General features: G+C 45.2%; 1 protein-coding gene across 29 annotated transcripts in view; it reads left to right on the forward strand.

Moving 5' to 3' along the window:
* The window catches only part of CTNND2 (catenin delta 2), a 3,139,673-nt gene that overhangs the window by 1,547,732 nt on the left and 1,576,008 nt on the right, over nucleotides 1-15,933 (forward strand). For all 29 annotated transcript variants that reach the window (XM_069219651.1, XM_069219660.1, XM_069219653.1 and 26 more), the window contains one exon: nucleotides 12,904-13,453. In XM_069219651.1, coding sequence (XP_069075752.1) covers nucleotides 12,904-13,453 — 550 coding nt within the window. The remainder of the gene's footprint in view (nucleotides 1-12,903; nucleotides 13,454-15,933) is intronic.

The following is a 15,933-nucleotide window of genomic DNA, read 5'->3' on the forward strand; positions in this document are numbered from 1 at the left end:
AGAGCCAACTTCCTACATTGGTGGATCAGCGGTGGGGTACAAGACTTTGCATTTGCTGGACTACTCAGCCAATACCTGATCACACGACAAATTCCAAAATTGTCATTAGAAATTGATTTTTGCAATTTGAAAAGTTTTCTAAATTCTTAAAAGACCTGCTAGGGCCTTGTGTTAGATCCTGTTTAGCATTTCTTTTAGAGTTTAAAAGTTTGTAAAAGTTTGAATTAGATTCTAGAACCAGTTGTAGATTCTTAAAAAGTATTCCAACTTTTAGAAGCAAAATGTCTAGCACAGATGTGACTGTGGTGGAACTCGACACCACACCTTACCTCCATCTTAAGATGAGGGAGCTAAGGTCACTCTGTAAAATAAAGAAAATAACAATGGGCCCCAAACCTACCAAAATACAGCTCCAGGAGCTTTTGGCAGAGTTTGAAAAGGCCAACCCCTCTGAGGGTGGCAACTCAGAGGAAGAGGATAGTGACCAGGAGGAAAATTCCCCCCTACCAGTCCTATCTAGGGAGAACAGGGTCCCTCAAACCCTGACTCCAAAAATAATAGTCAGAGATGCTGGTTCCCTCACAGGAGAGACCAACACCTCTGAAATCACTGAGGATAACTCCAGTGAAGATGACCCCCTGTTAGCCAGGATGGTCAAAAGATTGGCTTTGGAAAAGCAGCTCCTAGCCATAGAAAGGGAAAGAAAAGAGATGGGCCTAGGTCCCATCGATGGTGGCAGCAACTTAAATAGGGTCAGAGATTCTCCTGACATCCTAAAAATCCCCAAAGGGATTGTAACAAAATATGAAGATGGTGATGACATCACCAAATGGTTCACAGCTTTTGAGAGGGCTTGTGTAACCAGAAAAGTAAACAGATCTCACTGGGGTGCTCTCCTTTGGGAAATGTTCACTGGAAAGTGTAGGGATAGACTCCTCACACTCTCTGGAAAAGATGCAGAATCTTATGACCTCATGAAGGGTACCCTGATTGAGGGCTTTGGATTCTCCACTGAGGAGTATAGAATTAGATTCAGGGGGGCTCAAAAATCCTCGAGCCAGACCTGGGTTGATTTTGTGGACTACTCAGTAAAAACACTAGATGGTTGGTTAACTGGAAATGAAGTGTGTGACTATGTTGGGCTTTATAATTTGTTTATGAAAGAGCACATTTTAAGTAACTGCTTCAATGAAAAGTTGCATCAGTATCTGGTAGACCTAGGTCCAATTTCTCCCCAAGAATTGGGAAAGAAGGCAGACCACTGGGTCAAGACTAGGGTAACCAAAACTTCCACTGGGGGTGACCAAAAGAAAGGGGTTACAAAAACTCCCCAGGAGAAAGTGGGTGACCCTAGAAACAAAGAAAAAGAGTCCTCTGTAGGCCCCCAAAAACCAGAACAGGTGGGTGGGCCCCAAGACACAACCCAAAACAAAGGTGGGTACCAGGGTAAGAACTGGGATGCCACTAAGGCATGGTGCCACAACTGTAAACAGTCTGGGCACCACACCAAGGACACTTCTTGTCCCAAAAACAAACCCCAGAACAAAATTCCAGGGGTAACCAGTGTAGCCATGGGAGATGACTCCTCAGATGAGGAGGTCTTCATAGCCTTCAACTGGAAACAGGGCCCAACAGGTGAGTTGGAGATTCCAGAGGGAAGTAGACACTTCCACCACCTACTGGTGAATGGAATCCCAACCACTGCCCTGAGAGACACTTGTGCCAGTCACACTATTGTGCATGACAGGCTGGTACTCTCAAACCAGTACATCCCAGGTGAGATGGCCAGAGTAAGAGTTAGCCCAGACAGGGTCACTAATAGGCCTGTGGCTCTTGTGCCCATAGAAGTGGGTGGAACTTTTAGCTGGAGAAGGGTGGTAGTCAGTACAGACCTCCCCCTTGATTGTCTCCTTGGAAATGACTACCCAGAGGTTAGTCAGAGCCTAAGAGAAGAACTGGTCCAGGGCCAGTCCTCTCCCAAGGATTCTGGAGTGCCTGCCTCTGCAGTAAATGCAAGTAGGCCCCAGAAGAAAAAGAAAAGGAAACAGAGTAGGAAAGGTGGACAACCTTTAGCCAAGGTTCCAGCAAGCCAAGGAGATTCTGCTCCAGTAGGGGAGAACTCCAAAAATGGCTCTGATAAAGTCCAACCTGACCCACAAGAAGTCCTGGCTAGTCAGGCAACTGTTAAGCCTGAGTGGGTGGCTCCTCAGCTAACAGAAGAAAGAGTGGAAGAAGGGTGTTTACTACAAGATGTGGTAACCCCCCACTCTAATACAGCAGACAGGCACCCTGAACCCAAAGAAGCCTGTAACTTAGCCCCTTCCCTTGTAGGTGAAGAGCTAAAGGTGTGGTTCTGGGCACTGACAGCTGTCAGTGGCCTCTGCTGGGTGTTAGCCTTTATGGCTGCACTATCCTTGGCATGGTGGTCTGACCCCATGCCAAATAACAAGTTAGGCCCCCTGACCCTGTTGGTCATGGTGGGGTTACTCCAGCTCTGGGTAACCTCTTTGGGTAAGCTAGGGGTGACCCTGGCTAAGATAAGATTAGCAGAGGTGGATACCTCTGACCTCAAAATAGAGAGAATGGGTAAAGACATAAAAAGCACAGACAAGAGGCAGTTCAGACTAGGTCCTATCACTGTGGAAGTGGGTCAGTTCCCCAGAGGGAATGACCTGAACAGGAGGATGTAAGGCAGAGTAGGCCCTGCAACAAACCAGCCATTTCCTCTACTCTTCCTCGCCTGACAGACTAGGAAGACTCTTCCAGCGTTGGCTGAGTCTCCTGGCCTGTGGGCTGGGGGGGGCTTGTGTAAAGAAATGGCTCCCTGTTGCAGTTACCCCCCACTTTTTGCCTGATACTGATGCTGACTTGACTGAGAAGTGTGCTGGGACCCTGCTAACCAGGCCCCAGCACCAGTGTTCTTTCACCTAAAATGTACCATTGATCCCACAATTGGCACACCCTGGCATCCAGATAAGTCCCTTGTAACTGGTACCTCTGGTACCAAGGGCCCTGATGCCAGGGAAGGTCTCTAAGGGCTGCAGCATGCATTATGCCACCCTAGAGACCCCTCACTCAGCACAGCCACACTGCTTACAAGCCTGTGTGTGCTAGTGAGAACAAAATGAGTAAGTCGACATGGCACTCCCCTCAGGGTGCCATGCCAGCCTCTCACTGCCTATGCAGTATAGATAAGACACCCCTCTAGCAGGCCTTACAGCCCTAAGGCAGGGTGCACTATACCATAGGTGAGGGTACCAGTGCATGAGCACTGTGCCCCTACAGTGTCTAAGCAAAACCTTAGACATTGTAAGTGCAGGGTAGCCATAAGAGTATATGGTCTGGGAGTCTGTTTTACACGAACTCCACAGCACCATAATGGCTACACTGAAAACTGGGAAGTTTGGTATCAAACTTCTCAGCACAATAAATGCACACTGATGCCAGTGTACATTTGATTGTAAAATACACCACAGAGGGCACCTTAGAGGTGCCCCCTGAAACTTAACCAACTATCTGTGTAGGCTGACTAGTTCCAGCAGCCTGCCACACTAGAGACATGTTGCTGGCCCCATGGGGAGAGTGCCTTTGTCACTCTGAGGCCAGTAACAAAGCCTGCACTGGGTGGAGATGCTAACACCTCCCCCAGGTAGGAGCTGTGACACCTGGCGGTGAGCCTCAAAGGCTCACCCCTTTGTCACAGCCCAGCAGGGCACTCCAGCTTAGTGGAGTTGCCCGCCCCCTCCGGCCACGGCCCCCACTTTTGGCGGCAAGGCTGGAGGGAACAAAGAAAGCAACAAGGAGGAGTCACTGGCCAGTCAGGACAGCCCCTAAGGTGTCCTGAGCTGAAGTGACTAACTTTTAGAAATCCTCCATCTTGCAGATGGAGGATTCCCCCAATAGGGTTAGGATTGTGACCCCCTCCCCTTGGGAGGAGGCACAAAGAGGGTGTACCCACCCTCAGGGCTAGTAGCCATTGGCTACTAACCCCCCAGACCTAAACACGCCCTTAAATTTAGTATTTAAGGGCTACCCTGAACCCTAGAAAATTAGATTCCTGCAACTACAAGAAGAAGGACTGCCCAGCGGAAAACCCCTGCAGCGGAAGACCAGAAGACGACAACTGCCTTGGCTCCAGAAACTCACCGGCCTGTCTCCTGCCTTCCAAAGATCCTGCTCCAGCGACGCCTTCCAAAGGGACCAGCGACCTCGACATCCTCTGAGGACTGCCCCTGCTTCGAAAAGACAAGAAACTCCCGAGGACAGCGGACCTGCTCCAAGAAAAGCTGCAACTTTGTTTCCAGCAGCTTTAAAGAACCCTGCAAGCTCCCCGCAAGAAGCGTGAGACTTGCAACACTGCACCCGGCGACCCCGACTCGGCTGGTGGCGATCCAACACCTCAGGAGGGACCCCAGGACTACTCTAAGACTGTGAGTACAAAAACCTGTCCCCCCTGAGCCCCCACAGCGCCGCCTGCAGAGGGAATCCCGAGGCTTCCCCTGACCGCGACTCTTTGAACCTAAAGTCCCGACGCCTGGGAGAGACCCTGCACCCGCAGCCCCCAGGACCTGAAGGACCGGACTTTCACTGGAGAAGTGACCCCCAGGAGTCCCTCTCCCTTGCCCAAGTGGAGGTTTCCCCGAGGAATCCCCCCCTTGCCTGCCTGCAGCGCTGAAGAGATCCCGAGATCTCTCATAGACTAACATTGAAAACCCGACGCTTGCTTCTACACTGCACCCGGCCGCCCCGGCGCTGCTGAGGGTGAAATTTCTGTGTGGACTTGTGTCCCCCCCGGTGCCCTACAAAACCCCCCTGGTCTGCCCTCCGAAGACGCGGGTACTTACCTGCAAGCAGACCGGAACCGGGGCACCCCCTTCTCTCCATTCTAGCCTATGTGTTTTGGGCACCACTTGGAACTCTGCACCTGACCGGCCCTGAGCTGCTGGTGTGGTGACTTTGGGGTTGCTCTGAACCCCCAACGGTGGGCTACCTTGGACCAAGAACTAAGCCCTGTAAGTGTCTTACTTACCTGGTTAACCTAACAAATACTTACCTCCCCTAGGAACTGTGAAAATTGCACTAAGTGTCCACTTTTAAAACAGCTATTTGTGAATAACTTGAAAAGTATACATGCAATTTTGATGATTTGAAGTTCCTAAAGTACTTACCTGCAATACCTTTCGAATGAGATATTACATGTAGAATTTGAACCTGTGGTTCTTAAAATAAACTAAGAAAAGATATTTTTCTATATAAAAACCTATTGGCTGGATTTGTCTCTGAGTGTGTGTACCTCATTTATTGTCTATGTGTATGTGCAACAAATGCTTAACACTACTCCTTGGATAAGCCTACTGCTCGACCACACTACCACAAAATAGAGCATTAGTATTATCTCTTTTTACCACTATTTTACCTCTAAGGGGAACCCTTGGACTCTGTGCATGCTATTCCTTACTTTGAAATAGCACATATAGAGCCAACTTCCTACAGACTAGATAAACTCCACACCTCCTTTCCATAACGAAGTATAGCAATCAAAAAGGGACTACAAAAGCCCATTATCGGCGCCATATTGAAATAAAAAATATAAACATCAACTGGTGTAATCACTTAAGTCAAAATAGATTTAGTAATATAAGGTAAGTCTAAGGCAAACCAAAATCTTGAAAAACATCTAATGCTTATAACTCATGCTAAATGCAAGAAAACCAAGCAATAAGAAAAAGACCAATCATAAGCCCCACTAGATCCAAAGTATAACACAATCTAACAAGGCATCAATTTAAATTGCTAGATCAATATAATCTAAAGAAATCCATATCAAAGCTCAGGGAAATCACCATATGTGTATCATGACCACTCCAATATATTAACAATTCGATAATCACTCAAACATTTATAATGAAAATATTATATAATCATATTGACAATCCATCATCATAAACACTCATTATGCACCTGAATATTAACAAGTGATAAAGTACAAAATAATATATAATAAGTCTGCTCCATACATCACTAATCATAGCCACATACTATAAATAATATGTAAGTTGCTGCTAAATTGGTTCAATTACCCAGAAAATATTCCATTTCGAAATCTGAATTAAGACCCCATTCAACCGCTCGTAATTTAAGAATCCAGTAGCACTCACGCCTCCTAAGGGCCAATTCTCTATTGCCACCCCTAGGATTTCTAGATACATGATCAAAACCAAAAAATTCGAATACCTTAGTATTACCTTGCTTCGGACAGTTTTTCATGTGACTGACTATAGGATATCTATCATCGTCATGTCTTAGTGCCCTAAAGTGTTCACTCACTCTGGTCTTTAATGACCTGATCGTACTGCCCACATAATATCGATCACATTTGCAAATTATCATGTAAATCACATAATTGCTATCGCAAGTAATATTGTATCTGATGGTGAACTGATCCCCTATTGAACTTTTAAATGTGGAGATACCTGACCTGGTCAGTCTACACATGCCACATCGTCCACACTTGAAAAAACCTTTGTTGCGAATTGTGAGCCAATTTTCTTGTAGCGGTTCCGATCGAAAACTGGGGCACAATGTACTCTTTAGAGTATTTCCCCTACGATAAGACAAAATTGGAGTATCCGAGATTATATGTCTAAGAACCGGATCAGACTTAAGTAAATGCCAATGTCTTTTCATACATTTACGCAAAATTGCTGATGTTGTAGTGTAGTTAACTACACACTGAATATTAGAATTATTAGGTCTAGATTTTGGAATAAGTGTGTCTGCTCTATCAAGACGCATAGCTCTATCATATGCCTTATCCACCACATCCCGAGGATATCCTCTATTTTTAAATCTCTCTTTCATGTCTTCTATACATTGTACAAACTCTACATCTCGACTACAATTTCTCCTTGCTCTTACCATTTCACCATATGGTATGGCATATATTTGATGTCTCGGGTGTGCACTTTGCGCGTGTAAAATAGCATTACACGCTGTACTCTTTCTGTGTAAACGACTTTCCACTTTATTATCTTGAATGTAAAGTTCTACATCTAAAAATGCAATATTTGTTGAACTATATTCAAAAGTAAATTGAACATTGAGTGTGTTAGCGTTAAGATAACTTATAAAGTCATTCAATTTTTGTATATCCCCCGTCCAAATCATGAGACAATCATCTATATACCTACCCCAGAATAAAATATCAGAATTCCATATATTACCTTCTTTGCTCCAAATAATAGTATGTTAAAAAAAAACCATAAAAAGGTTAGCATATGCTGGGGAAAATTTAGACCCCATAGCCACGCCCTGTTTTTGGCGATACCAGTCTTTTTAAAAAAGAAATACATTATTGTTTAAAATATGTAGAGGGTGCCATCTTCTCAAATATTCAATGGTATTCTTGAGGTGTTTCCCACCAATTCAACCTAGACCATCCTTCCAAGTGGTTGGTGATAATAAGGCCCAGATATTTAATGACGCTGGTTGCCCCATGATAGGGAGCTAGCTTCCAGAATTAGGGGAGTGTACTCGCTGGAATCGTTAGATTACATATATGTGACTTTTCTTTATTGATTCTGAAACACAACACCTGCTCAAAACTGTCCAATGCCTAGACCAAAGGCAGAATGTAAGCCTCCAGGTTGGTAAGGGTAAGGAGGACATCATGCAAAAAACTAATTAATTTTGTGTGAGTGACCCCCAAACCAGATGCTAGATATCTCTTGTGTCTGTCTTATCATTATGTCTAAGGATTCCACCACTATGGTGAACAGAAGTGAGAAAAAGGGGCAGCCTGCCTAGTATCCCGTGCCAGTTTGATAGGTTTGGAACACTGATCATTTATTTGAATAACTGCAGTCTGAGAAGTGGAGCCTGCCATAATTTTATCTGTCATAACGAATCCCATAGGAATTTTATCTAACACAGTCCTAAGGAATGCCAAGTTGACTTGGTCAAAAGCTTTCTCCACATCAAGAGATATCCACATAGCTGAGGTGTTGCAGTTATCTGCTTTCTCAACCAAGTGAGCTAACGGTTGATGTTATCAGCTCCTTGTTTGTTGCAAATAAAACCAACCTGATCCAGTTGGATCAATCCGGGAAGGAGATTTTTCAACCTTCTTACCAATAGCTTTGTATATAGTTTTACAACTGTATTTAACAGAGCAATGGGTCAATTTGATGAGCAGTAACTCTGATCCTTACCAGGCTTCGGAATTAAACCACTCTCTGCTTCACATGTGGTAGGGATTAGGTTAGTACATTGAGTAAATGGAGTTAAACAGATATGTTAGGTGGTCCTGGAGGGCTGGGAGAAAGGTCTCATAAAATATGACTGTGAGACCGTCTGGCCCTGGAGATTTACCTCCAGACATCACTTTCATCACTTTTCTAGGCTCCACAGGTTCTGTAAGAATGTTGGAAGGTTAGTGTTTTAACAACCATTAAACATTTTTGCACAGTTTTCAATCAAGCTATTTTACAGTGTGCAAGACAGTTTAAAAACTATTGAGATTCATTTTCCCAGTGCTTTCTGCCACAGGCTGGGATTTCATAACACTATATATGCACGTCAATACTCCCAACAGGATCAAGCAGTATTAAATCCTGTGACTGTCAGGTTAACCAAACAAGCATCAGAAGTTATTGCAACCGCCAATCGAGCTTTCATAATGTAACATAGTGCGTATCCCAAAGATGACATTAACTTACATTTATTTCCATTTAAGGTGCATGTGTGTTCTATTTTGTATGCATTCACCTAAAGATGAAAAGCCAACAAAATAGTTGCAGAATATTTTGTTGTTTTTAGCCACATCCCTGGCTCCAATCCCACACACACTGACCCTAACACTGCTACACTCAGGATCAGAGCTTCTATTCTTTTTTACACATGTCAACTGCTTCTTAAACTCCATATGGCAACTGCTCTTATCACCAACTTCCTTTCCTTTCCTGCTCCAACTCTTATTTGTCCCACTTTGTATTGTTTTAGTCAGCTGACTTTATCCCCACCTTGTACATGGGGTTATTTGGTTTGCTCAGCCTTCTGTGATCACTCCAATTTTTGGTGTAAATACACACAGCACCCGGCTGCCAGTCCAACTAGTTTGGTGTGACATAGTTGCCTATAGGTTTTAATCCCCCATACCCGCACCCTCATGCTATCCAACCTATGTCCTGGTTGCTCAGCAGTACACTTTTGGTGGTTTGCTTCTGCATTGGCCCTGCAGAAAGCAAGGCCATTACACAAACATAAAAGTAGGACTCCAATTTTGCATTGACCAAGGGATACATAATGAGCTGACAGCAGTGGCTGACAATGAGTTTGTAAGATGAATTAAAGGGGAACTAAAAACACCTTCTACACACAGTATCATCAGTTATAGTTATGTGGCTTTCTGTTGGGGCAGATAGCTAATTATACACTGAAACAGATAAAAACCTGCCTTCCTCTGCCTTCAGTGACTCGCTCTAAAAACCAATACATGAGTTAACTTTAAATAACTCTATTCACAATAGATGTTGACAAACACAGGACTGTCTCAGCAAACCAGGGATGCCTGCTATATACTTGATGCCAATGTATATACCCTGCTTGCTTAAAAATGACTCGAGCTCAAGGCAATATAAACTGAGGCTTTCTACATCACATCCTTCTTCCAAACACCACACTGTTAAGTGACCAGCGATCGAAGTGCTATTAAAAAAAGTATAGGAACTGTGATGCTGAATACAAAGGGGACCAGGTCAATGGGTGTGGGGTCAAAGGTGTGGCTAAAAAAACGAATGCCCATATTTACAAGCCCATTGCGCCTCATTGCACCACACTAGCATCATTTTGTTTTTACGCTAATGTGGCATTAAGGAGGCAATTTACCTGCGCCATATTTACAAAGTGGAGCAATGCATGCATGTAACCTATGCTCAAAGCAGGCATTAAAATGACATCCATCATATACAGGTGGCCTCCCTGTGCTCCACAATAGCTTCAAAAATGCTGTCACTATTGGGCTAAAGACCGCCATTGTAAATAAAGCTCAACCATGGTGTCATTAGGTGCCAGTAAAGGGGCGCAAGAAAAGTGGTGCATCATCTATGATGTGCCACTTTCTTGTAAATATGCCCCTAAATAGCCTCCTTCAGGTAGCTACATATATAATAACTCACAAATTAAATGTTAATCAGTGATGAGTGCACTATTGGGTATTATGAAACCGCTATCAGTAGTTAATGCACACTGAGAGGTCTGTATGTAACCAGACAGCCACAGAATAAAATCTTGAATGCTGCAATGGAGAATTGTGGCTTGTATGTTGTTAGCAATACGAGGGCCCAGCCTGTGACAGATTGCACTGAAAATGTGTATCTCATTTTGTTAAACTTGCATTACACACAGTATAAGACAGACTGCTGACAAATGTGCAGAAGAGTTTCAGATAAAATCGTGCTTCCAAAATATAGGTATAATAATACCCAGTCTGTACATAATGATTTAATTTTATCTAACTTCCCTGAAAAGCACACACTGTGCAGCTCAGCTGGTAACTCCCTTGACCTACCAGTTGAAAATAATAAATCTTTTTCATTACAAATCCTCACTTGTTTCAATCAATGAAACCAGTACCTGCTCCCAAGCCACCTTTACTTTTGCAGATTAACCAGTTGTGCGCATTGGCATTTCTTTCGGAAAGGAGGCACCCTGGAACGAAAGCCTGTTTATTGTTAAGCTGCCTGCCCCTACCTCAGACTCACAGCACAGGAGACTCCTTGATTGAAACTTAGGCTGAAGCATTTGCACGACTGGAGTTTACCATCCCGGGACATTTGTCTTTTCATAAAATGTAGGGGAACAGTTTTTCATAAATCAAAAAAGTAGGTGCACATCTACCCACTTCGACGAATGGCTGTGACCTAAGGCAAGCCAGCACTTCTGGTCACTCATGCCCAATTTTAAACTGCAAAAACAACATGGTGATGGAATGCTTGAATTAATCTCCTCCACTGGCAATTGCTTGGGCTGCATCCCAATTCATCATTTTTCAACCGCTGTGCGACCTCCGTTTGGACCAAGCCATTTGCAAATCAATCTTGACCCTGCTCCTCATGGGAACAGGCCAGCCCGAATTGCTAGGCCAAGTACTACCTGAACAGGAACACAAGCAACCTAGGACCAAATTTACCCTTGTTAGGGCTCTTCTGCCAGGTAAAGCTTAGTTCCGATGGCACAGTGAGCCCAGGATCCACGTCTGGATATACCCGGAACCCTTAGGGCGTCAGATACAAAAACAACAAGGTGATGGATGGAATGCTTGAACAAATCTCAGCTAATGGCAATTGCTGGGGGCTGCAGCCCGATCCATCCCAAAATATAGATGGACTATATAGATGGATTGAGATGCGGCCCTGGTTACAAGTGAATTGAAGCATTCCATCCATCACTGTTTTGTAGCCTAACGATTTCATAGGGCTTCATGCATAGAGATAGGCTTACAACATTATGAAACACTTCAAATCATATACCCCCTCTCCCCCCCACCACACACACACACACACATCCATGTGGACAAGCGCTAGAGGTAGAAAGCGGTCCATAAATGCAGCAATACAATACAATGTGAGAGTTCGTGCCTTTTGCGAGAGAAAGGGAGACTGCTTTAACTCTACAGATTAGTGAGCGCGGGTGAGCTCTGAGCCCGGGTGATTTACGTTATTAACTCGGATGCTGTCGCTGTGTGTAGAGAAGTCCGCTTGCTCCCTTCTCTGCTAGCTAAAGAGAGGCTCAGCAACAACATGACCTTGTCGAACGGGAGCAATTGCTCGGGGTGTTTCCTCCTTCTTTTATTTGTTTCCTTCTTCTTTTATTTGTTTTCTTCTTTTACTCCAATTTACTGTAAACGTCTCGGGAAAGCGTCTGACTTGCAGTTACAGTGCGGACTTTCAGAGCCGCCGCAGACCTACTTGGACACAGGAGGCAAACAATGTGCGCCTTTATTTCAAATGCAAAGGGCCCCTTGGAGCAGATTAGGGAAAAAAATCCCCTCCCGCCGCCCACCACCGGCCCCGGCTCTGAACGACCCCGCAACCTGCATGCACCCCTGCCCTTAGCTGTCCCAGGATTTGTTGAGCTCCATTGTAAAGAAATGAGAGGCAAGTGCTTTCAAGATACGGGCAAAGTGGATGGGGGAGGGGGGTTGTCTGCACACAGTGAAAGGACTGAGCTGCGGGAACTTTTTCTACTCGCTAAAGAGGGGCTAGCAATAGCATTTTTGTTCTGCTTGTTCATGCGAATACAGCTCCCATTCGTGTTGCAGCAGTGCTTTGTGCTGAGGGCTGAATTCTTGTGCAGCGAGCGGCGGCGGGCTTTGCTTTAAAATTCACTCGCTCGTCTCTAACAGCGGAAGGCTGCAGAGAACCGAGAGCAGCGTGTCTGTCATTCCTGTGTGCTGTCTCGCGCAGGCTGAACTTTGTCTCCGTCATAAAATACGTAGATTCCGAGGGGTCTCCACAGGCAGAAAGCGTGTTTTTTGTTTTCATTGGTGAAAAAAAAAATCTGTTTAGTCATCATTCTGTCTTTGCACATAAACTTCAAGTGCGCTGTGGTTATTTTAGGGTGAGCAGCTCATGAATATTCCAAGCGTTAAGGATTTTCTTTACTAATTTACCTTACGTGAAGTCCACGAACAATGACATTGGTTTCATGGTTGCTAAGATATAGATTCTTTTACCCCACAAATAAAAAAGTTACCACTTAAATGTCCAAGCTAGAGTAATGTTCCCATCGCCTTAAATTGTTTTTTCCCCTTAAATACCAGTACACCCACAGAAACCGGTGGTTTTGGAGCGCAGATCTGCATTGTGTTTTTCTTGAGACGTCTCTTTCTTTCTTTGACTGCAGGGCACGGCAAACAGGACCGCCAATATAGCCGGATCTGAATCCTCGCAATCACACGCCTCCTCCCAGTCAAGGGAATCCTTTGTGCCAAGCCATGGGAGCGCCTTCCACTTGCCCGACTCGCAGCATTACTACTCCAGCTCCACGCTGCCCGCACAGAGGGTGAGCTCGCCTCTGTCCATGCAGCAGGGCGGCTCCCCCACCAAGCTCCAGCGGGTGGGCTCCGCCTCGGAGAGCACGGGCTACAGCACCACGCAACGGGTCTCCTCCCCCAAGCAGTCCCCGAGCAGACTAGCCAAGTCCTACAGCACCAGCTCGCCCATCAACATCGTCGTGTCATCGGCTGGACTCGCTCCGTCCCCATTGCGGGTGACCTCGCCACCCACCATCCAGTCCAACATCTCCTCCTCGCCCATCCATCAGCTCAGCTCCACCATCGGGACCTACGCCACGCTATCTCCAACGAAACGTCTGGTGCACACGTCAGATCAATACAACAAGCATCCGGAGCTGTACGCGAGTGCTACCCTGCAGAGACCTGGCAGCCTATCAGGTAAGCACGAGCCCTGTCTCTGGCATCACTTCTAACCTTTGTATTAAGTATGCAGGCGGTACGCGCGTGCAGCGTGCATAACATAGTACGTTACGCCTTGTTAAAAGTGATGGTGCGTTTTAGCATATATATTTCACTCTCCATTTCTGCTCATTTTTGCCTTGACATTGGCTAAGTCATTTGATTTTGTACTACTATTTGTATATCCAAAGCTCCCGTCAGACGCCTTCACAGTTTGGTGATATGAAATTAACAAATATTTTCTGGCTTGTCAATGTGCACAGCAGTGAGCTGTTTTATCTTTGTTATTGCTGAGGGTCCCCACAAATAAAGTGCTGGACCCATTTGCTTCAATATCCATGAAAAAGAAGTTGAGGACAGACTAATGAAGAGGAATGAATGACACTTCGCAGTGCAAATCAGTCTGTTTTGCGAAACTACATTACTATACAGCAAGGTTGGGGATGCCTGTTTGTCTTGAAGTTTCCATATACCAATGTAATGTAAGGTGGATTTGTAAAGCACTGCTTCTCACCAGTGAGGGTATCCAGGTGATGAGTAGGTAGTGTAGGCGTATGGTGAGGCTGGGTCTCAATACAGGCTGTCTTGATGGTCCCACAAGAAGACTAGTTGAATAGCCAGGTGTTTCTAGCAGTCACCAACTCCCTAGTTATTATTTCTGTTTTTATGTAATTGGATTTTAAAATGACCGTGATCATCATGAACAACCCTTTAGTAAGAAACTGATGACACTGCTTTAGCACATGCAATTTATGAAATTAGATCAATATATCATGGTAACTTTGTTTTATATCTCAGGAATGCTTTTTACTGTTTTTATCACATGTTTATAATGTATGATGTACCTTTGTTGTTTATGTCTTTGTATGTTTTATGGGTCCATAGCAAACAGAAATAAACAGTTGATACTGGAATAGCCCGGTCTTCAGCTTCTTGTGGAATTCAGGAAGTGAGGAGGAAACCCTGATATGTTGTGGGGGTCCGTGGTGGTGGCTTGGTAGGAGAATTATCGACCCGCCATTCTGCTTCTGTGGATGCAGTATTTGTGTGCAAGTGAGAGTGACACTATGCAGAGTTGTCTGGTGGGTTGGTCGAAGTGAAACCGGTGATTGAGGTATCCAGGTCCCCTGTTGGGTAGAGACTTGACTGTATGTGTGAGAAATTTGAACTGGCAGTGCTTCGGGATGGGTAGCCAGTAGAGTTCTCAGAGGAGTGGGGTCATGTAGGTTTGGCATGGGAGGTTGATGACGAGTCTGGTGGTGGTGGTTTGGATGGTTTGAAGTCTGTGAACGAAGTGGGTTAGTATGCTGGTGTAGAGTGTGTTGCCATAGTCCAACTTGCTTGTCGTTAGGGCCTGAATGATGGTACATATAGTGTCCACTGGAGGGCACTTGAAGATTTTATGTAAGATGCAGAGGATGTGGAAGCATGAGGAGGTGTCAGTGTTGACCTAGGACTTCATGGTGAAGTTGGTGTCCTGGTTGAGGCCTTGGTTCCTAGCATAGTTAGTTTGGGTGAATTCAAGATTGGCGGGCCACCAGGTGGAGTCCTAAGGTGAGCTCTTATTCCTGAGGATCAACACTTCAGTTTTGTTGGTTTTGAGCTTGAGGCTGTTTGCTTTCATCCATTTGGCCACCCTGATTATGCAAGTTTGTCATGGTAGTGACAGCATCATTTGAGAGGGAAGAAATGAGCTGGCTGTCGTCGATGTAGGACATGATGTTGATTCTGTGGGATCTGATGATGACAGAGGAGTCGTATATGTTGAAAAGTGATGATCCTTGTGAGACTATGCAAATTAGGTCCTTGGGTTCTGATGTGAACAGCGAGAGCCAGACTTGTTGTGTTCTTGTGGAGAGGAAGGAAGCTATCCATTTGAGTGCTGGTCCTTACATTCCCGCTGTGTGTAGTCTGGTAATTAGTGTGTGGTGGGAGACAGAGTCGAAAACTGCAAAGACTCGAGGAAGATGAGGACGTCGGTCTGTCCACAGTGGAGGATGGTGCGTATGCCATCGGTGGCTGTGATGAGGGCTGTTTCGGGGCTGGGGTTGTTTCAGAATCCTGATTGCGAGTCTGTAGCATTTTAGGTGGTCTGAGAATTGTCTGTTGATGGTCTTTTCTATGAGTTTGGTTGAGAAGGGGAGTAGTGAGATGGGTAGGTAGTTTCTGAATACTTCGGGGTTGGCTGAGGTTTTTTGTGGGGGGCTGTGATTTGGGCATTTGTTTTCAGTTATTTAGCAAGGTGGCTGTTTTGAGAGAGGTGTTGATGATGGAAGTGAGTGCAGCACTGATCGCGGCTCATCCTTGATTATCGATCTAGTGGGAGCAGGGGCTCTGTTCAAGCTCCTGAGAGGACTGTCTCCACTATTGCTTCAGTCTCCTCAATGAATAGGACGTTCTATGTGATTTGTATGGTTAGCAGCCTGGGAAGGTCGATGGAGGTGTCTGGTATTCGAAGT

The sequence above is a fragment of the Pleurodeles waltl genome, chromosome 2_2 (genome assembly GCF_031143425.1).
Source record: "Pleurodeles waltl isolate 20211129_DDA chromosome 2_2, aPleWal1.hap1.20221129, whole genome shotgun sequence".
Taxonomy (NCBI): domain Eukaryota; kingdom Metazoa; phylum Chordata; class Amphibia; order Caudata; family Salamandridae; genus Pleurodeles; species Pleurodeles waltl.